Source organism: Bombina bombina, chromosome 2 (assembly GCF_027579735.1).
Source record: "Bombina bombina isolate aBomBom1 chromosome 2, aBomBom1.pri, whole genome shotgun sequence".
Classification (NCBI taxonomy): Eukaryota; Metazoa; Chordata; class Amphibia; order Anura; family Bombinatoridae; genus Bombina; species Bombina bombina.
Window position 1 is genome coordinate 972,515,952 of NC_069500.1, and position 26,610 is coordinate 972,542,561.

Here is a 26,610-nt window from a genome sequence, read left to right on the forward strand (position 1 = left end):
GAGACCACTCCCCTGGATGTAAAGTCTGGAGGCTGAGATAATCCGCCTCCCAATAGTCTACACCTGGGATATGCACCGCAGAGATTAGACAGGAGCTGGATTCCGCCCAGGCAAGTATCCGAGATACTTCTTTCATAGCTTGGGGACTGTGAGTCCCACCCTGATGATTGACATAAGCCACAGTTGTGATATTGTCTGTCTGAAAACAAATGAACGGTTCTCTCTTTAGCAGAGGCCAGAACTGAAGAGCCCTGAGAATTGCACAGAGTTCTAAAATATTTATTGGTAATCTCGCCTCTTGAGATTTCCAAACCCCTTGTGCTGTCAGAGATCCCCAAACAGCTCCCCAACCTGAAAGACTCACATCTGTTGTGATCACAGAGTCCAGGTTGGGCGAACAAAAGAAGCCCCTTGAACCAAACGATGGTGATCTATCCACCATGTCAGAGAGTGTCGTACATTGGGATTTAAGAATATTAATTGTGATATCTTTGTATAATCCCTGCACCATTGATTCAGCATACAAAGCTGTAGAGGTCTCATATGAAAACGAGCAAAGGGAATCGCGTCCGATGCTGCAGTCATGAGACCTAAAACTTCCATGCACATAGCCACTGAAGGGAATGACTGAGACTGAAGGAGCCGGCATGCTGCGACCAATTTTAAACATCTCTTGTCTGTTAGATACAGAGTCATGGACACTGAATCTATCTGGAAGCCTAAAAAGGTGACCCTTGTCTGAGGAATCAAGAAACTTTTTGGTAAATTGATCCTCCAACCATGTTTCCGAAGAAACAACACTAGTTGATTTGTGTGAGATTCTGCAGTATGTAAAGACTGAGCTAGTACCAAGATATCGTCCAAATAAGGAAACACCGCAATAACAGGTGTGGTTTGATCACAGTACAACTGCTGTGCTAACCAATGAATGAAAAAAGAGGTTCACCAAATATCCAATCCCTAGTAAAAAAGTTAATATAGAGATACCAATACCAATCTCAATATACTTGAAATTATATCATAGATAATAAATATAAACTATACTTGAAATTATACCATAAATAATAAACTTATCATATAATCAGTAGAAGAAAATAAACAAACATAGAAACATAAATGAAGTCCCTTTTGAAAGTGTTAAACCAATATAGGTTTTAGAATAATGTGAAGTTCATCATCCGATGGTGAGCTGCTCTCTCCAGGTTGTATGCAAAATATAGAATATGTCCTGAAAGACAAAAAAGGGAAAAAGAGGCGCTCTTTGTGCAGCGAGTTACAATACGTAGTAACCAACCGTTCTTGATCAAGGTAATATACTCACAAACAAATGTGCACATGCAGTGCAATAATGAGTAGACCGAAACTTCAGAGCCGTTTGGCTGACTCCTCAGTGGCGACTCAGCCAAACAATGCTAACACACTCTTAAATGTTTTTATTAAACTGAACTTTTTATCACTCGTCCTTGCTCCTGTGAATTTGTGACTAATCAGAACAGCTTTTGGAATCCTAACTCAGCTGATCAGTACAGTCTATCACGGAGGTGTTCCAGTGAATCGGATCCTTGCTACCATCACCTGAGTGTTAGCATTGTTTGGCAGAGTTGCCACTGAGGAGTCAGCCGAACGGCTCTGAAGTTTCGGTCTACTCATTATTGCACTGCATGTGCACATTTGTTTGTGAGTATATTACCTTGATCAAGAACGGTTGGTTACTACGTATTGGAACTCGCTGCACAAAGAGCGCCTCTTTTGCCTTTTTTGTCTTTCAGGACATATTCTATAATAAACACCGCAATACCCTGTTCTCTGATTACAGATAGTAGGGCACCCAAAACCTTTGAAAAGATTCTTGGAGCTGTTGCTAGGCCAAATGGAAGAGCAACAAATTGGTAATGCTTGTCTAGAAAAGAGAATCTCAGAAACTGAAAGTGTTCTGGATGAATCGGAATATGAAGGTATGCATCCTGCAAGTCTATTGTGGACATATCATGTCCTCGCTGAACAAAAGGCAGAATAGTCCTTATAGTCACCATCTTGAAAGTTGGTACTCTTACATAACGATTCAAATTTTTTAGATCCAGAACTGGTCTGAATAAATTTTCTTTCTTTGGTACAATAAATAGGTTTGAATAAAACCCCAAACCTTGTTCCTGAGGAGGAACTGGCATGATTACCCCTGAAGACTACAGGTCTGAAACACACTTCAGAAAAGCCTGAGTTTTTACTGGATTTACAGGGATGCGTGAGAGAAAAATTCTTCTCACAGGAGGTCTTATTTTGAATCCTATTCGATACCCTTGAGAGACAATGCTCTGAATCCAATGATTTTGGACAGATTTTATCCAAAAATCCTTGAAAAACCTTAATCTGCCCCTTACCAGCTGAGCTGGCATGAGGGCCGCACCTTCATGCGGATTTAGGGGCTGACTTTGGTTTCCTAAATGGCTTGGATTTATTCCAATTTGAGGAAGGGCTTCCAATTGGATGCAAATTCCTTGGGGGAAGGATTGAGTTTTGTTCCTTATTCTGACGAAAGGAACGAAAACGATTACCCTTAGGTTTTTTACCCTGAGGCAAAAAACTCCTTTTCCCCCAGTGATAGTTGAAATAATAGAATCCAACTGAGAACCAAATAAATTATTACCTTGGAAAGAAAGAGATAGTAATCTAGATTTAGATGTCATATCAGCATTCCAGGATTTAAGCCACAAAGCTCTTCTAGCTAAAACAGCTAAAGAAATGGATCTAACATCAATTTTGATAATATCAAAAATGGCATCACAAATAAAATGATTAGCATGTTGCAGTAAGCGAACAACGCTAGATATGTCAGAATCCAATTCGTGTTGCGCTAAATTCTCCAACCAGAAAGTTGATGCAGCCGCAACATCAGCCAAAGAAATAGCAGGTCTGAGAAGATGACCTGAATATAAATAGGCCTTCCTTAGATAAGATTCAAGCTTCCTATCTAAAGGATCCTTAAAGGAAGTGCTATCTTCATCAACTTTGGGGATTTTTTCCCAAAACTCTATAGATTTTGCTGGTAAAGGATACAATTTTTTAAACCTTGAAGAAGGATTAAAAGAAGTACCTGGCTTATTCCATTCCCTAGAAATCATATCAGAAATAGCCTCAGGAATGGGAAAAACCCCTGGGGAAACCACAGGAGGTTTAAAAACAGCATTTAAATGTTTATTAGACTGAACGTCAATAGGACTGGTTACCTCAATATCCAAAGTAATTAACACTTCTTTTAATAAAGAACGCATATACTTTATTTTTAATTAATTAGTAGATTTGTCAGTGTCAATGTCTGAGGAAGGATCTTCTGTTTCAGATAGATCCTCATCAGAAGAGGATGAATTATTATGTTGTTGGTCATTTGAAATTTCATCAGCTAAATGAGAAGTTTTAAAAGACCTTTTACGTTTATTAGAAGGTGGAAATGCAGACAAATCCTTCATAATAGAATCAGAAACAAATTCTTTAAAATTTACAGGAATATCATGCACATTAGAAGTTGAAGGAACTGCAACTGGCAATGTACTATTACTGATGGAAACACTATCTGCATGTAAAAGTTTATCATGACAACTATTACAAATTACATTCGGTGGAATAATTTCTACAATTTTTACAACAAATGCACTTAGCTTTGGTAAAACCAATGTCAGGCAGCAATGTTCCAGGAGAAACTTCTGAGACAGGATCAGAATGGGACATCTTGCACAATGTAAGAGAAAAAACAACATATAAAGCAAAATTATCTATTTCCTTATATGACAGTTTCAGGAATGGGAAAAAATGCAATAGCATAGGCCTCTGAAAGCAAAAAGCAAGAGGCAAACAAACAAGGGGTATTGAAATAATGAAAAAAGTTTGGCGCCAAGTATGATGCACAAAGTAACGTAAACTCTTTTGTGGCGGCAAAAATGACCGGAAATGACAAACTTGCGTCACTAATGATGCCGCCGTGTGAAAGGTCTCGGCTTCACCTATGACGCCGGAAATTACGAAGTTGCGTCATAAATGTACTTTTTCGCGACAAAAATGTTTTTCGCGCCAAGAATGACGCAATAAAGTTTAGCATTTGACGCACACACAGGCCTAATACCCGCAATTGCAAGAAGTAGTCAATTGAAAAAAGAATAAACCCCAGGTAAGAAATACATTTCTTAAAAATGTTTACATTCCCAAATATGAAACTGACAGTCTGCAGAAGGAAAAACATGAACCTGACTCATGGCAAATATAAGTACAATACATATATTTAGAACTTTATATAAATGCATAAAGTGCCAAACCATAGCTGAGAGTGTCTTAAGTAATGAAAACGTACTTACTGAAAGACACCCATCCACATATAGCAGATAGCCAAACCAGTACTAAAACATTTATTAGTAGAGGTAATGGTAAATTGAGAGTATATCTTCAAACTGAAAAGGGAGGTAGGAGATGAATCTCTACGACCGATAACAGAGAACCTATGAAATAGACCCCCGTTAGGGAAATCATCGTATTCAAATAAGTGATACTCCCTTCATGTCCCTCTGACATTCGCTGTACTCTGAGAGGAATCGGGCTTCAACAATGCTGAGAAGCGCATATCAACGTAGAAATCTTAGCACAAACTTACTTCACCACCTCCATAGGAGGCAAAGTTTGTAATACTGAATTGTGGGTGTGGTGAGGGGTGTATTTATAGGCATTTTGAGGTTTGGGAAACTTTGCCCCTCCTGGTAGGATTGTATATCCCATATGTCACTAGCTCATGGACTCTTGCCAATTACATGAAAGAAAAGAATGAGCGACAGCTGAAAGATGTACTCAAGACATCCTAAAACATAGAAACAGAATTTGAATGTAATAAAAATGCCCATAAAACAGCCCTAAGCATACATAGGCTGGAAGAACACAACCGACTTAACCCCCATTATAGGCTGAATGTTTAAATAATAAACAAAGAGTTAAAATATAGTGGCAGAGAAAATACAAAATATTATAGAAATAAAAAATAACCCATGATATAGCTTCCTGACTGTGTGAATATATGAAGCACTAATAACAGCATTATACATGAAAGGTTAGCTGAATGATCACTAGCTACACGCAGCAACAGCTGCAATAACACTCCTATTTAACCTGAACAGACCTTTCAAAGAAGAAAGCTACCAACAACCCCTCGCTCCGATCGTTAGGAGACAAGGGAGCGCGGCCAACGACCGGCTTAGTAGGAGAGCCGAAAATGGCGATTCCCCGCCACAACAACGGAAGGAGACGGAACCCACTAACTACACGAGCGGACAGATGCAGTGCGCAGCAGAAATATCACACGCCCCATCCTGTCATAGCCACCATTAACGGACCTGCTCCGTAAACAAAAAAGTAATGTAAAACACAACACACACAGCAAACATCTGAATGCGCTGCTCAGCATTAAAAAGCATGCTACATATAAAAATAGCCTACAAACAATACTGAATTACTGGATTAAGAACCCTTAAAACACATAAACAGGGGCTCAGGAAAAAACCTGAAAAACACTGCACTAAATTTCCCAAAACTCTAGAGAAATTTATTAACCCCTAATGAGCCAATACCATAAACAGGGAATACTCGAGAAAAAGTATTACCCCTAGTCTCCTGGTCACTAGTGCCTGCAACCTGCCTGAAATATCCTACCCCAGGATATACAGTATATGGGTCCCAAAAACTGCACAATATATTCCAAAGTGCAAGTCCCCCAAATTATAGAAGAATGAGCACTTACCTGCATCTAGCCGTCTGGCAGGGCGAGAGCCTACCAAGCGTGAGTTGATGCTGCTCCTCACATAGGCCTGTAGAAAAAAGAAAGACAGAGTAAACTTACTCAGGGTTGCTATACCAGGGTAGCAACATTTTAGGAAAACCCAGCAAAGCACAATTTACAAGTTCCTAACTGCATTAAAACCACCACTGCCCTACTGAAGAGACTGACATGGACTACGGCTATACCCCAAGAAAAAAACAGAGCAAACTTGCTCTGCTTAAAAAACAACAAACTATTGATTGAAGAATCAGACACCAACTTTACCACCTCCTTCCAACCGATACAAGCAAAGAGATTGACGGGGGGTTGTGGGTAAGGGGACTGGTATTTAACAGCTTTGCTGTGGTGCTCTTTACCTCCTCCTGCTGGTCAGGAGTGATATTCCCAATAGTAATTATGATGATCCATGGACTCATCATTTCATTAGAAAGAAATAAGGTACTAATAGACTATATGCTAAAGAGGTGCCAAACAACCCCCACACTGCCCTTATAGGCACCCATACTACTGGACTTGCCATAAGTAGAAATGCTTCCAGTAGATAGCTAATCCAGTGCTGTACACGTGATAGCAGAGAATGTATAATTGGAGTATAACGTTGAACCGAAAAGAAAGATAAGTCCAATTCAATATCTGTATTTTTTTTTCAAATATGTCCTTGTGTTGATATTTACTTTGCTAGAGTAGTTCCCCTAATCCCTTTTATTTTTATGAGTATCTGTATAGGCTGTCTTGCATGTACATAATTGAAGGAGATTAAAAAAAAGTTACAAATATTTTCTTCATGTGTGTAATTAGAAAAATGTCCACAAGGTGGTGCTATATTGACATAAAGTGAATATATGTTTAGTAAATAGTTACCCATTGGCATATGTTGATTGGTGGATTTGTTCCATAAAGGTAACACAGGTGTATCAGTGATATTTGGTTAGTAGAATTGAACAGTTTGGGGTGGTGATATGTTGGTAACATTCTAGAGTTACAGCCTGTACAGTAGGACTGAAGATAGTTATATTTTTGATGTTTTGTTTGCACATTTTAGATACAAGTTGTAGCTTGTATATATTTATTAATTTCATATCTATAGCCTTTAGTTTTACTTCAAATCTCAGGGCTCTAACAGCTTAAAAATCAACTAGGCACTATAATATATGTATGAAGGGAATTGCTCACTCACCTAACAAAACATTGATCACTGGTGCAAGAACTCTCTGTGCAAGTATCAGATACCATAGCCATAATTTTGGTGCCAAAATGCTCACGTCAGTATCCGCAAGATAGCAGTTTTGCAAACCACAGACATAAAGGCCACAGCAAAACTCTATGGATATGGGACACTGAGTCTATGCATCATTTAGATAATTAGCAAAATTACAATGGGAGGAAAAAGGTAGTGTACTGAGTCACCATGACATCCTTACCCAGCACTTAATGGTACCAATACATATTTCTTGACTAATATCTTGCAGACGATACTGTGTCAAGAAGCCATGAGATTTATGTCTAAATGAGTTCTGATAAACAAAATCCTGAGAGATTTAGTTACCATGCTTTTGACCTAAATATGTATCAGGTGAAATAATTTCCTGCAATAAGAATTCTTCAGATGGCCAGTACAAGTAATTGCAGCTTCTTTCATAATTGCCATTATTCTAAAGTACTATAAGAACTTCCCATGTTTGCAGAGCAATATAAATTCACTGTGTCCCACAGCATGTATAGAAGAGGGGTGTCCTGGACGTTCAAAGTGTTCTGAGCCTGTGATAAGACCAACTCCTAAGTAGGAGACACTGGACGAAGGCTGATTGAACCTCTTAAAGACCCTGAAGAGTCAACCATCTTTCAATGGGCTGCTGGTATGATACAATTCGGCTTGGCAATATAAAATAATACAGTAGGAAGATAGTCCTGCTACGTAGAGCTTGCAATCTAAACAGCACCTGTTAATGAATGCATACGGGTGAGTTAAAAACAAAAACAGATAAAATGTTTTGTAAAAACTCCTGGATAGGTATAAGATCACAGTGGAATGGTTAAATAAGGTATTAATAAAAGCCATGAAACGTGTAGAGTGGGCAAATGTTACTGTCCTTTTAAATGTATTTGCTGTGACAGAAATAAACTCACCAGGGTGGGCTGATATGATAGTTGAGTCGCTGTTGTAAGGCTTTAGAACAATATATTGCAAGGCTCTTCTGCTGACAGGACACAAAAGGCACAATTTGCAACACAGACATTACACAGCTTAAAAGGGACATACAACCTAACATTTTTCTATTTGATTCAGATAGATCATAATTTAACAGCTTTCCAATTTACTTATTATCAAATGTGCTTCATTATCTTGGTATCCTTTGTTAAAGGTTCAATAATGTCACATTTCCAACTGAGGGGCTTGCCTTTGGTGTAGACGCCTTCTATTAGAGCACATACAATAATAAAATGCAGCAGAGAACTCAACAAGAAATGGCAAAATTAGTAATAATGGCAGCAAATTTGGTTATTAAAGGAATATGAAAGCATTGGTACTACCCAATCTTACATAGTTGGAAGTATTGCAGTAAATTCAGTGAATGAGAATGGTGACATTTTAATCACTGCATGAAACTGAAGAGTTATAAGGAACAATGTATATCATTAGCAGTGACTTGTAGTAAGTGAATAAGGATGCACAGAAGAACAACATACAATAATAGTGCTCAGTTTATTTGTAAACAGCCCCCAATTACCGCTCCCCGATCTCAAATATGGGGTCACTGATGGCGTTCTTCTGCATGGAGCAAATGAGAATGCAATGATGTTATTGTCATATTGCCCTATGCTGTGAACTCATTCCAGCATACTTGAATTTGTGAGTAATTCTTGCAGGAGCAAGTGCTGAAAAGCTATAGTGGACAAAAATTAGACATTATACATCTTGTGAAAAACAAATTATGCTTACCTGATAATTTTCTTTTCTTCAGATGGAAAGAGTCCACAGCTGCATTCATTACTTTTGGGAATTCAGAACCTGGCGACCAGGAGGCAGCAAAGACACCCCAGCCAAAGGCTTAAATACCCCTCCCACTTCCCTCATCCCCCAGTCATTTTGCCGCGGAACAAAGAACAGTAGAAAAAATATCAGGATGAAAAGGTGCCAAAAGAACAAAAAACAGACGCCTCACAGAAAAAATACGGGTGGGGACTCTTTCCATCTGAAGAAAAGAAAATTATCAGGTAAGCATAATTTATGTTTTTCTAAAAAAATGGAAAGAGTCCACAGCTGCATTCATTACTTTTGGGAAAATAATACCCAAACTATAGAGGACACTGAATGCAAAAACGGGAGGGTACAAGAGGCGGTCCATTCTGAGGGCACCAGGCCTGAAAACCGCTACCAAACAAAATCCCGCTTCGTCCAAAGCTGAGAACAACTTTGGACAAAACAAGGAAAAGACACAAGGTCACTGACCCGCAGATAGTCCACAGCCTTGCTAAAGACCGCAGGAACTAGACTTGACTGAGTCAATAGCCTCCAAGAGATACCGTCACCCAGCAGTCGGTCTCCAAACAACACACCCCTTACTAAAGAAAAGGAACAAACTACCGTATTCTTCAACAAAGTAGAAAAGGCACGGAGAAAACATGAATGTACTTGTAAAGCGCGGCTAATCCCCCTTAAGGGACTCAAGGCGCTGCTCATTTTATCAGCCTCGAAAGGAGGAAAGGCTGAGTAGACCTCGCCGGGGATCAAACTTGCAACCCTCGGTTTGCTACAGTACAGAGTAGTCACAGTGCATTAGTATGCTGAGCTAGCTATCCAGCTAGCATAAGGAACTCCAGACCAACAGAGACCCACCAGTCTCATAGAAACAAGGGGAGGCGACGCCCAGACCCCAGAAAAAACAGAAACCACAGGATAAGGCCGGGAGTCCGAAACAGAGAGGATCTTACCCTAAAAAAAAGCAACTGAAGACGAAGGTCCCCAAGTCGCAAAAAGGTAGCTCAGAATACTGAAATATTCAGAAACGAAACCTCATGCAGCAAGCTCAGATAGGTCTGACGAACAACACCTGAAGCAAAAACACTGCACGCTGCAGTCATCACAAAATGACTCTGAAACTTAAATACTTGCAGGGCAAGCAGAAAGCAGCTGAAGATAGGAGCCTTCAGATTGCTAAGTATCCACTAACCATCAGATGACGTTGCAGGCTATCCAAGAGCCGCCAGTCCGTCCCACAAATCTTGAACATGGAGAAAGGAGAAACCTCAGGAGGCTTACCGTACCTCAAATGCTCCGAGGACGAATTTAGCAAAGTAACCGATCTCAGATCCTGCTCCAACACCGGACCAGCCAAAGTGACAGACATGACTAATAGACAGGATCATAAGTTTCCAGACATCCAAGAAGGATCCAAGACAAGAACCCTGGACCCAGAATTGTTCTAGAACAAACGACACCCCCCAGGGAACACAAGATACCCTGTCTAAAGCAATCAGACCTCACATGGGATGATAACCGGGGAACCCGAAGAACGGGTACAGGACTCACTCATAATTTCCAGCCCAAAGGGAAGAGAACACCCTTGGCCGGAGGTCAACACCCCCCCCCCAACAAGGTGCTAGGCCGCAACAAGTCACGCAATTTCTCTAGAGCCCAAAGGCCCCAAGGGCAACACAAGGGAAATGAGAACGAGAACAGAGTTACCCAAAAGAGAAAGTAGAAAAGAAAGGCTAGTCTCCATAATCCTTTCAGATTAACGTTCCAGAGGACCACACCCAAGGGAGAAGAATGCAAAGCATCCCAAACCCAGGCAGAAAAACATCCCCTAAGCAAAAAGCTTGGAAAAAGAGACAACACTTCCTATCACCCATGATATGGAGACGACTAACTCCCGAAGGAAGACAGAGCCACACGGCCTTCACTTCCTAATTAAGCAGCCAAAGCCACCAGAAAAAATGGACGAAGTATAGAAAGTCTTGACCCAAAGGAAGATAATCTCTAAAAGGAACAAGTTCCAAAGAGACCATGAAAGGCAAAACAGTAAGAACGGCGGTATGAAGGACCTAAATCCTCCAAGCCTCCAACCCACAACGGGTAGGAACGCTCTAGTTCCCGGAAATATCGGAAACGACTGAGCATGTCGCCGTGGATCTCAACAGAGTCCCGGCCCACTAGATTGAAAGGCGAATGAGGACTGAACCAATCCCCCATGACCCTAAGCAACTATGGACCATCAAGTCCTCTCAGGATACTAGTTGAAGCTTGTAATAACAAGTAAATAACACAAATCATATTGTGATCACTAGGCGCCCTCACCAGACCAGCCGGACATAAAAAGGCACCACGTGTCTGAACTAGGCCACAAAGACATAAGGATCTGTACCCAGTCAGAACCAGCCTGAAACCTGAAAGGGCCCCAGCACTGTCAAGGCCACATAGAGTCTCCCCCGAGATGGAGGGATAAAGAACAGTCAGATAAACTTTTGTAAACAGTGCAACCACAAAATCGCGAGTATCAATTCCAGAGAAGAAAGTTGACGAAGGAAACCATACACCACAACATGAGCTTTAGACCAAATAAAAATCATCCTCACCGGTTGAAAAAGGATAAGGCAACCTGTAGGCTATCGCCCAGGAAGAACGGACAGACCTGCAGGACCAGCCCAACAGGGGTCCGAGACTTCCAAGCTCAGAACTGGAAAAGGATACACAAATAACAAAGACCATAAGAAGATTACTTCATCCCCTTATGTCTATGCATGCACGCCAGTCGAGATTAAGACTGAGAATCACCAAACCCATTAAGAGTGGGATCCTCCAGCAACGCCAAAAACGTGCCTTAGTAGAACACAAAAACGCGCCAGTCTATAACGAAAGGCGCAACATACCTCCGCCGGGACAAAAGTAAACACCGGCCCCGAAGGTTGACCCCCCGAGGCCTCAGGGGCAGTCACTCCACTGGAGGGCTGAACTTGACCAGGCGATCCCACGCCTGACGAGCCCTGGGTTAACGGAACACAGACAATATCATAAGCACACTCCCGGGAGGTGCAGATGCGACAGCGCCAAAGATATGGCCATGCAGAACTGTGTCGTAACCTCCGGTGGGAACAGGCCACACTCCATAGAAGGATAAGTATGGGTTACCTGCATGCATAGTAAGAGTTGGTGGTAGGGAACTCGTCTCGTGGGAAATGTATCACCCAGGTCGCTTCTGCCATGGACTTGAGAGAAAAAAGCAGGCAGCGAAATTCGTCAACGCTGATTGCTTGAGAAGCTGTTAATGAGTCAGGATGGTTTCGCAGAAAAACTCTCCCTGCATCTCCGGACTCTAACTTTCCCCCATGCTCTCACTGAGAGGCTGACAGGACTACTAAAAAACTCCAGTCCCATGCCGAAGAGTACTACCCTCTATAAGAGGCTATCGAAAACTTCTGACACTTCTCTGCCAACCTCCTGGGACGAAAGGCAAAGAATGACTGGGGGATGAGGGAAGTGGGAGGGGTATGTAAGCCTTTGGCTGGGGTGTCTTTGCCTCCTCCTGGTTGCCAGGTTCTGAATTCCCAAAAGTAATGAATGCAGCTTTGGACTCTTTCCATTTATGAATAAAACAACAGCATTGATTAGTGTCTCAAGCACAGATAGGATGGAATGCAACCATTGCACACTGTGCCTAATTAGGTAAAAACACATTGCAGCAAGATCAAGCTTTATCACAGTGAAGAACATTCCTTAAAATATACAGAGAAGGAGGAAATGCACCTTAGGTTATAATGCAGGTCACATGCACTCATACATAGGAAGCTAAAGGATGACTATTTTTTATAATGTCCACCAAATACCTAAAATGGAGTAAAGCACTGACCTAAGTTCATTAATATTTATGTTCATTATGATGAACTTGTAGGATCCAAAATAACAACCAGGCCCTTTACAAAAACAAATTATGCTTACCTAATAATTTTCTTTTCTTCAGATGGAAAGAGCTGCATTCATTACTTTTGGGAAATTAGAACCTGGCCACCAGGAAGAGGCAAAAACACTCCAGCCAAATGCTTAAATACTCCTCCCACTTCCTTCATCCCCCAGTCATTCTGCCGAGGAACAAGGAACAGTAGAAGAAATACCAGGGTGAAAAGGTGCCAGAAGAAAAAAACGGGAGGGGAGCTGCAGACTCTTTCCATCTGAAGAAAAGAAAATCAGGTAAGCATAATTTATGTTTTTCTTCATAAATGGAAAGAGTCCACAGCGGCATTCATTACTTTTGGGAAAACAATACCCAAGTTATAGAGGACACTGAATGCGCAAACGGGAGGGTACAAAAGGCGGCCCAATTCTGAGGGCACTAGGCCTGAAAAACTCTTACCCAACAAAAAACCTACTTCGTCCGAAGCCGAGAAAATTTGGAAAAGAAGAAAGGCCCCAAGGACACTGACCCGCAGATAGTCCATGAGCCTTGCTAGAGACCGCAGAAAGAACACAACTGAGCCAGCACACATCCAGAAGACACCGTCGCTCAGAAAGCGGTCCTCAACAACACACCCGTACCAGAGAAGGGATCAACAAACAAACTCCCCAAAAGGGAAAGAGATGGGGGAACAAGCAAGGATTCCCTGAAAACCCAAAAAAGGATATAACAATTTCCAAAAAGGAAAACACCAGGAACCAATCCAAACTCAGAGAGACCGAAGCCAGATGCGAGATCAAGAAGAGGCAACGCCCAGACCCCAGATGTACAGAAACCACAAGGTTAAAACCAGGAATCTGACACAGAGAAGAACTTCTCCTCAAGATAGTGCAACCGCACTCTAAAAGAAGACTGAAGACAGAGTCCTCAAGGAACTCAAAATATTGAAGTCTTCAGAAACCGATATACGTGCAGTAAACCCAAAAGGCAAGCCCCTGGGTCAACACCAGACACTACAGTCATACCAGGATTACTTCAGTAGTAAACTACTTGCAGACAAGTAAGAGCAGCAGAGCATAGGTCACAAACCCTACCATAGACTGCAGAACATCCACTAAGCAGTGGACCCAGCTCAGGAGTAACCAAAAATTCACCAGCACAGAATCCTCAAAAAGGCTCACCGTACCACAAGGGCCCAAAGGCGAACATAGAGTCTTGGTAAAAATCTGCCAACACACCGATAAAGTGCAAACGGTTGCGAATGATTTCAAACTGCAGCAAAGTAACCCACAGGCCTCTAGAGATGGATGTCAGGTCTGAAGGACAGGGGAACAGAAAAACAAACAAACACCAGTCCACAAAAAGAGGACGGAAAAAGATGGACTCAGCCACCCAATGGAACTCAGGTGCCAACACAAGAACTCGAACAATAGGAAGTCCAAGAGAATCCATAGGAGAGGAACAGAGAAAATTCAATAGAGCCTCAGAAGCCCCTGCACGACATTCCATGATAGTCTCGAACATGGAGACATCATCACCCCAGAGGAAACAGAACCCCAGATAACGGAGGCTCTCCTCTAGAGGATAAAAAAAAACTCCTGTTCCAACAACCTGCACACAGGACAGGACAACCAACCTCCAGAGTGAGGAAACCCCACCCCCATAAGGACAAACGATCCCCCAAAGGGGAGAGTACAGAAGGTATAGCGCACAGGCTCATAAGACATGAAGCCATAGGCTGAGGAAGCAATTCCAAATGAAATCATCTAGACGTCATAGGTGAACACCAAGAAACTCCCCAAAAAGGAAGTAGAGCACACCTCAGACAAAGGGCACAGAAATCCTAGCCAAGCCTTCTAGACCGAAGGTCATAGCCTGTGTTCCCTGGAAAAACTGGATCGCACCGAACCAGCCACAGGATCGTAAGTCTTCCAGACATCCGGCAGATCCACAACAAGAACTACAGGCCTGAGTAAAAACTATAGGCCTGAGTCCCAGATCGTTCCAGGGAACCTCCCAAGGAACATAACCGGACCAACCTGGAAAACAGGATCAAGTCACACTCTGAAATCTCAACCCAAAAGGGAAGATGACAGTCCAAAAGAAACTAAAGTACGACAGAGTCGCACGAGTGGCCTAGAGTCGCACGAGTCCACCAAGGCGATAAAACAACGCCCAGAAAAAACAGAGGACATGGTCACCCGAATAGTGAGCAAAACAAAGGCTAGTCTCCATAATCCCCTCCGGAGTATCAGAGGACCATACCCAAGGAAAAAGAATGCTAGGAAAAAACCACAAGGACCTCCCATAAGGCGGCCAAGATCGCTAAGGGGCAACATACAAGTCCCGAAGTCTCATCTGAAGAGAACCTCAAAAGGAAAAATCCAAACAAAGGACAAATCCAAGAGCCACAAAGGCAAGACCGCCATAACCGGCAGCAAGGAGGTCTGAAATCCTCCCAACCTCCAACCCAAACTAGTATTTATATAGCGCCCTTCTCCCAGTGGGACACAAAGCGCTTTTCCAGCGCCCCCTCTCGGATGAACCAAATCGGCAGCTGAATAGTAATAGTTGTGATTATTACCCAATCTGAATGGTACTCAATGTATCGTCAGAAGGATGAAGGGCTGAGATGGCCCTGCCGAGACAGAACCTAAGACCCTAGGGTCTTTGAACAGGCCTAGTAGTAGGCATTTTACCAACTGAGCTACCACACCGGCATCGACCAGTTGGAGATGTCAATGAGGACTGAACCAATCCCCCATGCCTCCCGAACTCTCAGGTCCACTCAGAATGAACTGAAACTTGTAAAAGAGAACAAGAATAACACAATAATATGTGAGGCCCTCAGCACCCAACCGGACAAGCCAGGCTGAACAGGCACCACGTGTCTCAATTAGGCCTCAGGACAGAAAAACTGAACCCAATCAGGACCAGCCTGAAACCAAGGGCTATTCCTGTCAAGGCCGTATAGAATCCACCCAAGAGAGGGAAAAACAGCAGACACACATAGGACTAAACACGTCCATAACAAACCTCCTTAGAAGTAACAGTGCGAGCTAACATCTTGAGTATCGATCCCAGACAAACTTTCTTAAGGAAATATAAAATATGAGCGTTATTCCAATCAAATAAAGGATAAGGCAACCCACAGGTTTATCGCCTAAGTAGAACAGACGTACCCGCAGGAGCGCCTAACAGGGCCCCTGTTCTACCAAGATCAAACTGGAAAATGTACTCAATAAGATTAGAAGATTACTTCATCCCCTTATGTCTATTTCTGCAAGCTATACGAAGAAGCAGACTGAAAAGTCTCAGATCCAATAAGGATGGGATCTTCCGACAAGGCCAAAGCGTGCCTCAAAAAAACACGAAGGCTAGTCAGTCTATACGAAAAGCGCAGCAAACCCCCGCTGGAGTGAAGGACGTCTCTGGCCTCGAAGGCTAAAACCTCAAAGCTTCAGGGACAGTATACAAAACCAATTTCTGTTAGTTGCATACGTGCTAGTGCCAAAATTATGGACATGCGACATTGTGCCGAAACCCATGGCGGGAAGAAGCTATCTTCCGGAGAAGGGGAAGCAAATTCTGGGTTACCTGCATGCATAGTAAGCAATGGTGGAAGGGAACTCACCACTCGAAGCACAGAGGCCCCAGAGGCGGATGGCTCAGTGGCTCCTTGATTCCCCGATCCAGAGGATTGAGCACTCTAATACGGCATTAAGAACATTACTGATAGGCTAGTATCATCCGAGGCAATACGCATTATGCACACGGAGTAGAAAATAAAAAAGACGTCCATCTCCACAGAATCAGACTCCTCCACAGCTAGGATATTGATACGAGATTTGGACCCAAAACTTAAACGCCACCTGACACCCACAATGGCTGGGGCACACACCACCTCTTAAGAGCTCAATACCAGAAGATCCGAATTTCTGTCGCCACAGGGCTAGGAATGCGGAAATGGAGAGTCAAAAACGTGACCACGCCCAGTCACAAGGTGAACTGTACAGTCCAGAAAAAGCGCACCCGACTGTAAAGGCTGCATCACTTCCAAAGGCCGTTGTGTTTCACAAGCCATGAGCCTAACACTACGCATAAGCAGGTCGAATCACATAAAGATGATTAAACCCCCCCTGTTCAATAACCCCCCTGAGGAGATATTACCCTTGATTCCAAGATACAAAAGGCGCCTCACTGAGACCCTTATATATAGTTAGTCCTGCAAGGTGGTAGCCTCTCGGGAAAACATTTGTAATACAAAATACATGACGAAAGTAAAATGAAACGATCTTACCAGAAACCACGCCATGGAACAGGAACACGGCCCTTTAAGTGTGACGGATAGTAGCATTGCCTCCGCCATAGACTTTAGAGAAGAAAGCAGGCAGCGGAGCAAAGTTAGACAACGCTGATTGCTTGAGGAGCTGTTAACATGAGTCAGGATGGTTTCGCAGAAAGACTCTCCCTGCATCTCCGGACTCTAACTTTTATCCAAGCCCTCATTGAGAGACTGAGAGGATTACTTAAATCTCCTGTCCCATGTCGAAGAGTACTACCCTCCATAAGAGACAAAATAAATTCTGACACTTCTCTGCCAACCTCCTGGTACGAAAGGCAAAGAATGACTGGGGAATGAAGGAAGTGGGAGGAGTATTTAAGCCTTTGGCTGGGGTGTCTTTGCCTCCTCCTGGTGGCCAGGTTTTAATTTCCCAAAAGTAATGGATGCAGCTGTGGAATGCAGCTGAAGAAAAGGAACATTTACATTGAGAAATATGTATTTCACCTGGGGCATTTCTTATATTTCTCAGTGTACAGGAGTAACAAATAAAGAGCAACATAATACTCAGTGAAGTGCTATTCGTATTCCTTGACATTTTATAGTATATTCTTTGTAGATAAAATTGTATTTGAGAATGTTTATTAACACTTTATATGTTCAGTTAAATGTATTATGCATTGTTAGAAAGAAGGTGGGGAAACAAAGTGTTAATTTCATTGCAGTGTCTAATTATTTTACCTCTAAAGAATTTGCTGATGTCTTTTGCCATATTATGCTGGTGGTTTGTTATCAAAATACAGAACAAGCTGAATTAAAAAAAATAAAATTCAACTTAAAAACCTATTTAAAATAAAAAAGTTTACACAAAGCCAGGAGCAAACACAAGTGTAACTGCACTAGCTGCAGTACTATTTGAATTGTTTTCACTTTAAACTATTAGCAATGCTAGATGTTCTCATGCTTTGAATCTCATTCTCCTGTTTTCTATCAGAAGCAGCTATCTTGGACTGCCAGGTAAAACCTCTTTAAGATTGAAAGCTGCTGTCACAGGAGTAAAGGTTGTACAAGAGTAAAGGTAGACATTCAGTAATGGCCAATGCAAGTGCAATGTGACATTGTGATAATGAGACCCGTAAGTTCAAATGAATGCTGTATTCTTAGTACTGTGAGTACCCAATGATCATAGTACTTGGCAAAACTGGAAAAAAGGGCCTGCAGCAAAAATCTGTAGAGAGGTCAAAGGTCATTCTCAAAAGACAGAAATATGATACTGAGGCTGGAACGGCACAGAAGACGCTGTAGAACTTTCTGCATTCCTCCTGTGGATGTAGACATTCTTAAGCAACCTGCATAAGATGTAACCTAGCTTTATGTACTGTCATGATAGAACATGAGGTAAATTACTACATTACATTTCACATTCACAAAATACTTATTTGAAAACGTACCTATAACCCTTTAATTATCTGATGCTGAAAAAAATAAACTATGTAACATCAGATTGTACAAATTATACTGCTATCCAGCATCCATCAAGAATTGTGTTGGTTTGGTCCTATAATAAACAATTATATAGATGCAGTATATTGCCTCTGACACAATAGAAATGTGTGACATAAGTAACCGTTACTAAATAATGTAATGGCCTCATACATTTAGATTAAACGCAATTAAAAAAGAAACATGAAAAGGATCTTTTCAAATTGAATGGATAAACAAAACATACAGTATGCTAACATATACTAAAAACATAAAATTATGAAAATGAAAGGGATATAAAACCCCAAATTCGTCTTTATTGATTCAAATAGAGCATGCAATTTTAAACAACTTTCTATTTTATTTCTCTTATCAATTTTTCCTTTTTCTCTTCGTATCTCTTGTTGAAAAGCAAGGACAAAAGGTTTGGAGCCGGCCCATTTCTGAAGCACTATATGGCAGCAGTTTTACAAGAAGTTTATACATTAGCAAGAGCACTAGATTGCAGCACTATTTCCTGCCATGTAGTGATCCAGATGCCTACTTAGGAATCTCTTCAACACAGAGTACCATGGGAAAGAAGTAAATGGGAAACTTTTTTTTAAATGGTATGCTCTGTACGAACCACAAAATAACATTTTTGGGTTTCATATTCCTTAAAACAGTCCTGACTAATATGTTTCAGAATTGGTAAATATGCCAAAATCAGTAGGATATAGAAAAAAGTTTTGTGGATTATGATTTTGACATATAACGGTCTTTATATACGTTTGTATGTTTGTTTGAATTATGACTATTAACAATTGCAACTTACGTTATGTAAAATAAATTAAAAAATCCCCGTAAAATGTATTATATTTCTTTTATGAGAAGAGATTTATTTAAAAGTAAAAAAAATTCATAGTGATGGATTTATAGTTAACTATCGTTATTGTGTAATATTTAAATCAACTAAACTAAAACATAGAAACCACAAAATATTTTTATAGCAACTCTTTAAAGGCGAAAGCAAAAGATAAAAAAATAAATAAATAAAAATAAACACAAAACAAAGTAGCCAAACTAATAGCATGGAAACATATTATTCTGTAACGTATAAACTGGAAACAAAAATACGTGCAAAACTAAAAAGAAATAAATCTATATATATCATGAAAAATAAAATCAGTGTATAAAAGGGACATTCCCACAGCACTGCATACAGATATGTGTGCAACATTAATTTGGATTCTGATTTATTTCAATTATATTTGCAATGTTGTCACGGTTTTATGTAACAAAATAATGGTTTGTAATAGAAAGACCAGGAAGCAGAATGCTGCTTAAGTTCATGCACATTTTATTGAGTAGTAATATAAAATGCTTTTTTTTTTTTTCAATGTTACAAGTGCATGCTTCGATTGCCAACATTTGAGAAGTCAAATTACAAAGGCAAGGCTTTAGGCTGTAGTGAATTACTTGGGCACTTAAACAATTGTTAGAAAATAAAAATCAATGGACTTCTAATTTTTTTTTTATTCATTAACTTTTTGATGTTGTCAGAAGGAGTCATTAATAACCCGTAACTCATATTACAAAGGGAAAAGAAGTGAAAAATTTACACATTTGTGGCACATGACATAAAGAAACAGAATGACCAAACTTATGACACTAACAGCTATCATGCACTTAAGAGTTTCACATGTAACCACAAAACTTATTTTAAATTTCACAAGGTTTGCTAAACATGCTAACCATATATATGTGCACTGACAAGCGTTATGTTAAAAAAACATTACGAATATTCTTCTTCCCCTCTTTAGATTTTTTTCAAAGCTTTTTCTTTTTGTTTTGATTACAAAATTTCAAAGGCATTAAGCGATTTAGAGAATATAAAGTATGCCGGTATACATACATTTCCAGTATAAGTCCAACCACTAAGCGCAATACAGTCCCAAACAGGCCTTTACAGCCATTTTGTCTTATAAAACATGCATAGGCAGATTTTTACAGAATATAGATGCTTTTCACTGCACTTAATATGGTGTCTTGTTCACTATACTTAAAAATGCACCACTCATAAATATTAAAATTCAGCAAGCCACAACCAATACTTTATTTACCAAAAAACCTTAGATATAACAGCAAAAAAATATATATATAATGGTTATCATTATTCCAGTTTTGCTTTGAAAAGAAAAAAAAAAGTTCACTACCAAAGAAGTAAGCTATGTGTTCTATAATAAGAAGGGCATTCAAGCACACTAAAGTAACCTGAGGTAAGCATAATCTGTACAAAATTAAACTTTCCTTTTTTTGGCATCTTTAACAAATTTTCAACATTCTTACTCTTTACCGTATATCCCCGACAGTGCTAAAGCAACGTATTAAAGACATTGCCTCAACACAGATAGCATTAAGACTGCCATATTTAAGAAAAAAAAAATGAAAAAAAAAGAAACAACCTTCTGCTGGAGAGGCCTGAAATGCATTGCTTAACTATTGTTACAGGAGCCTCCGACAGAAAAGGATCAGCCAATATCTGATGAGAGTAGCAAAACATTATCAATAAATAGTCCTTAGTTTAGTTTGTACATTGTTAAAAATGTTTTAATGTATATTTGTGTTTAGTGCTGCAATTGTAAACATACAATAATTAGTAAGAAATTAGACAAATATATACTGTATGTTCAGTAACCCATAGAAGGCCTTTCTGTAATTTAACTAGATTCCCAATACAGTTGGAAAATATTCTTATTCTTTTAATTTTTAAATATATATCAGTGATTTTTTTTTATTGTTTTCTACAAGCAAGTATAGACATATCCTTATGAGGCAACGGCCTTCACTAAAATAAATGTGACTCTCTCTTTTTTTGGATGACATTGTAAACTGAATAATTCAATAACACCCCAAGAGTAAGTAGCATTTACCCAAATCAAGAACACCCAGTTGCTGATATGCAGCAGTTCCATCATGCCTTGCAGCTACAAAAGTATTAATGAATGAACAGGAAGTGGTCACTGAATATTGCTGCTGTTGCTGCCATTACTGTCAGTGCCGTTGGTCTCTGAAGAAATAGCCTTGTTGATGGAGTTAAGGTTGGCATCCGAAGGCAGAGCATCTCGACGGGGTGGCATTCTCTCATTAATGCGATCTAACCCTTTGGCTTCCTCAAAGCTAGTGATCTTATGCTGAGGTGAGAATCCTTTGATAGCTAAATAAAACATGTCAAATGTAAAAGAAAGATCATTAGCAGAGTATTATATTGCTTTATGGCAGTAGCACTTTATAAACAAACAAAAAAAAACCCCAAAAACAAACAAACCTCCCCCCCACATAGAAACAAAAAAACAAAAAAATACAAGTGTGAAAGGGAAGTGTATATTTTAAAAGTAAAAGCAATCTTTACAAACCAACAAAAAAGTGATCTCTTTAAATTAATGTTTAATTCATTCTATCTATCTATCTATCTATCTATCTATCTATCTATCTATCTATCTATCTATCTTTTAAATATAGTAGATGAAAATGTGTCCAGTGCTGGTGTTTCCCTTAACACCACAAAATGCATTATCATAATCGTATTATTTATAATCTTATGCCATAACTATATGCTCCTTATTAACACTATTGATAAACATTGTAATCTTCTCTAACTAGTGCAGTATATAGTGATATATCTTAGAGACGTTATGAGACTCTCTGGTTTAATGTTTATAAACTACTCCACCATTTTATTTTCAGTTTACTACTATCAGGAAATAGAGTGAAAAATAATGGTCATCTACAAATAGTTGATAATATATTTACTGTATAGCCTAACGAGTTATTACAAGTGTAAAAAATAAATAAAATGAATTATGCTTGAGCAAGTGAATAAACTTATAAATGAACCATGAGCATGCAAGGTTATAATTATTGTAATCTAAAAACATAAGAAGGTACATTTTTGATTGTTTAAAAACTACAGATTACAAATAAAATATATATTATGTGAGAGTTTAACGTAATTATAATGCATCTGGTGTATCATATTCTGTCCAAAACATATTACCCACAGGAAAACATGAAGTGTTATTTACCATGCTACCCATAACATAATACTTTAGCAAGTCTGCAACAGAAATGCACTTACTTCAAATCAGGAGAATCTGAGATTATGAACAGTATGCAATAAAAGTCTAGTGTCCTGATGTGCATACAGTTATGGGATGAAAATAACCTGCTTAAACCAAAGGCCTAGGTTTCTCTGGTCACCAGCCATACAATTATTTTCACATCTAATAATGTGCAATATCTCTGTAGCATTTCTACAAATCATTATATGCTGTACATAGCAAAATGGTGGTTATGCGGTAAATGCTATTTAAAGGGATAATGAAATGTGCAAGGGTACATTTCAATTTGAAATAAGCATTTTTTTTAAATGTACTTTCATTAGCACACATGCATAGAATTAAAGTGATTACTGTTTTTCAGTGGCATACCCACATATCCTGTGAAGGCCTGTGCACCAGTATTTAAATAGTGGCTTGCATGACACAAATTATGTCTTCAGAAGCAATACACACCACAGCCAACACAGTAAGCAGGCATAGTGTTTAAATACTGGTGCACAGGCCCTCACAGGATATGTGTTTATGCCGCAGAAAAACAGGTTTAACTTTTACTAAAACCTTTATTTCTGATGAGAGTATATTGCAAAAATTATAATTCAAATGTGCTCATGCACATTTCATTTTTAACCTTTCTATAATGTTAAGTTGCTTTTGGTATATATAATATAGTTACTTGTATATAGACTTAACATAGACATATAAACAATAATTCCATAAAGAGGAATTCTAGTGAATAATGTAATGTTTCTAGATACTTGAAAACAGGAGAACAAATATGACTGACAACAGCCCACACACAAAATGCCAATAAAAAAGGGGGAAGGTAGTAAATAAAGGGTTTAAAATTGCTATTGCAATTCATTCATATGAACTCTGACAAATTACAAAACAATAAAGACAATTTCTCAAAACTCAAAATGAATAAACTGTCAGGTGTTTTGAATGATACGTCTTAAATCTTCCATTAATGAAGAGGTATACACTACCTTTCCCCTTTCCCTTCACATTATATGCTGAGGCAGCCAAATTATTACGATTTCTGTTATCCATAGTTGACCACCTCTTTTGCAGTGGCTTTTACTGCAGACTAAACCTTATTGAATCTATACTATGGATTTAAGGGATTATCATATTATAAGAATGTGGAATACTTTTCTTACTAAAAGTGCACTTATTTTTTAAAGAAAGGGGTTAACTTAGAGATTGACAGTATGCAAAAAGGTGCTTTTTTAAATAAAGAAAAAGGATAAAGAAAAACAATGTGCTATGCAGTGTTTCTTGGGAAAAAAAACCATGCTAGAGATGTATAGCTTTGTATCATTGTTCACCAGAACCATCCCTTTAATTATTCCTAAATTGCACTCTGTCTGGAATTCTTTGAGGGTTGAAAAAACAGAAGCGAAAGTTAACACAAATGACATATTTATCAAATCACTTCAGCTAAAGTATACCAGACTATATACTTGAGATGAATTCCTGTAAAAAAACTTATGATCAATGACAATAAAAATGAAGGCATTTTTTCATACATCTTATGTTAACTGTACAGATCACACGTTGTTTAGTCAGGTTACGAAGCACATGAGGGAAAGGGGTGATAGAAAAGCAAAGACAATAGGGAAGCTTCCTTTAACGTATAGGAACAAAAAACAACGTGAAAAAAGGTTAAAAAAAATAAACGAAAACCAACTTCAAGTGTAATTAATAAAATGTCACATTATCAAAAACCTACATCCAAATATTTGTAAAATAAAAAAGGGATGAAGTATAGAATCCAATTGAAATATTATTTTATGTTGAATAATTAGAAAAAAAATTAACAAATTATAATATTGTCATGTGTTGTTGGTCGTACATTTGACAATAAAAAAAAAAAGAATTCTAAAAAAGGAATGTAAACAAAAGGAATGCACCCCTTGGATTTCTATCGCTTAAATAAAAAAATAAAAATTATTATTTGGCAAGGTATTTTGCTAATGTAGCAGGTCAGACAATGGCTCCAATTGACTATACGGCGGTAACACAAAAACAAACAAAAAATATATAAATTAAAAAAAACAACAGGTTACTCAAAATTGATAAGTGGCATGGATTGTAATGGTAAATACAGGTTTTTCAGGGTCAGAGGGGACTGCATGCAAAGTACTTGATTTTTTATAAACTAATTTGTACGGTAATATACATTTGTGTATGGTCCTTAGTTAACATCAAAAGTTAAAGATAACATAACAATCAACTTTGCAGCACATAATAGATTGTATGTAAAAGTAAATATATGCATATAATTACAAATTACACAAAAAATACTTTAAACAATATAACTTGCATTAGCTGCTGATATTTGGCACTGGTGTGTAACATGCAAACCAATAAAACATATGAGCAACTAGACACATTTTCTGTGTATATGTAGTATTTGGCACAATAGCCTACATATTTTATACCGTTTTTTTTCCACCTGATTTACAGCCGTTTAGTAAACTGGGCCAATAAGTGTTAGCAATTTACATCAATATTATACTGTACACAACACAGAATCACATAAATCACAGAAAACAGCCAAACTGGCAACAACAATGCACACTGCAAATTAGATTTTGCTGATAGGAATAGAGAATTCCAACATAAATAGCAGCCAAGATTGCTACTATTTAAAATGAGTTGTATTTTCTCTTGCTTGTGAGAATCCATAATTTCAGTTATTATATTTAGGATTTCCAACCAAATAAACATATATTAAGAAAGTATTATCTTACCATAAACCTTATTTTCACAATGCAAGAGCAAAATACAACTGAAAAGATTATTTTAAAGGGGAATAATAATCGCACAATTTGCTTTAAAATATATTAAACACCAAGTTTGAAGAAAGCAATAAATCTAAAAAATATATTTTAGGATAAAGATAACAGCATTTGAGTAGTTTCCTTTTACTGATATTAACAGCGTCGGCGCTACAAATTGAACTACAGTGTAAGCACAAATAAAGTTTAAACTTCAGACTTTGAGAGGACATATCTATAAATTGTTATTTTTTTTGTTTTGCTTTTAATTTCTCATTTGAAATGAAATGAAATGCTGCTGAAAAGTCAGCGCAGATTGAACCATTAAGTGATATGTTTCTGAAAGGTTTGTTTTCACACCTGCTGACTACAGTAGGCTTAATAAACTACAAATTATATTTCAAATTATTATATTGATAAGAATAGTGTGTTCCTGCCTTCAATTCCCCCTTAAAACAATCACATTGGGTTAATACTTAGCCACAACTGTTAGCCCAACACCCACACACTTGTTACAAGCTACAGCAAAATGAATACACCCAGCAGGGCCCTTATCTGCTGCAAACACAACAGAAAGGGGAATTGCCAATTACCTTCATCAGCCTCTATAGCCTCAACAGTAGCTAAAGAGAAGAAAGGGTTGCAAAATGGATGAGAAAAATGAGGATTTAAACTCTTAAGAACAAGTCAGTGAGCAGCAAAGGAGCAGGTGAACTAATGTTACTGTAAGTGTAGGATTCTTGCCCAGAAGACAACACAGATGCTATACACAAAATAGGCTGAGTTTGGCTATTTTTCGTTTTGCAGCTTTTTTCGTTTTTCAAACGTTCTATGTATAAAAGGTATATATTAAAGAAGACTAAATCTGTTTTGCTTTAGAAATTACCTGTAAACACTGATAAGGAAAACAAATGCATTTTTGACTATTTTAAAAATAATAGTAACTAATAAATCTGAAGCGTTTACATGCAAGGCATGTGTGATGAGAAATCATATTCAAATCTCTTTTGCACCGACAAACCCTAAGAAAACTTCTGTTTTAATTTTTCGTAAGAGGAGCTTCTAAAATGGATTTTTGGAAAAAGATGACTATTGAGATAAGCACCCTCAGAGGTGAGAAGGATAAGAGTGCAGTGTTTGATATCTGATGGAGATGACTATTGATATGAACCTGCAGAGGTGGGAAGGATAAGAGTGCAGTGTTTGATATTTGCTAGAGATGACTACTAAGGTAAACTTCAGAGGTGGGAAGGATAAGAGTGCA

The 26,610-nt window shown here is 38.8% G+C and overlaps 1 protein-coding gene across 5 annotated transcripts in view; it reads right to left on the bottom strand.

Annotated features, from left to right (window-relative positions):
* Nucleotides 1-19,779: 19,779 nt before the first annotated feature.
* The window catches only part of PPP3CA (protein phosphatase 3 catalytic subunit alpha), a 797,611-nt gene continuing 790,780 nt past the window's right edge, over nucleotides 19,780-26,610 (bottom strand). For 3 of the 5 annotated variants that reach the window (XM_053703487.1, XM_053703486.1, XM_053703488.1), the window contains 2 exons: nucleotides 25,940-25,969; nucleotides 19,780-21,659 (listed from right to left, as the gene is read on the bottom strand). In XM_053703487.1, the coding sequence (XP_053559462.1) occupies nucleotides 21,463-21,659; nucleotides 25,940-25,969 (227 nt within the window). In that variant the 3' untranslated portion in view covers nucleotides 19,780-21,462. The remainder of the gene's footprint in view (nucleotides 21,660-25,939; nucleotides 25,970-26,610) is intronic. The other 2 variants (XM_053703489.1, XM_053703490.1) reach the window with 1 other exon arrangement.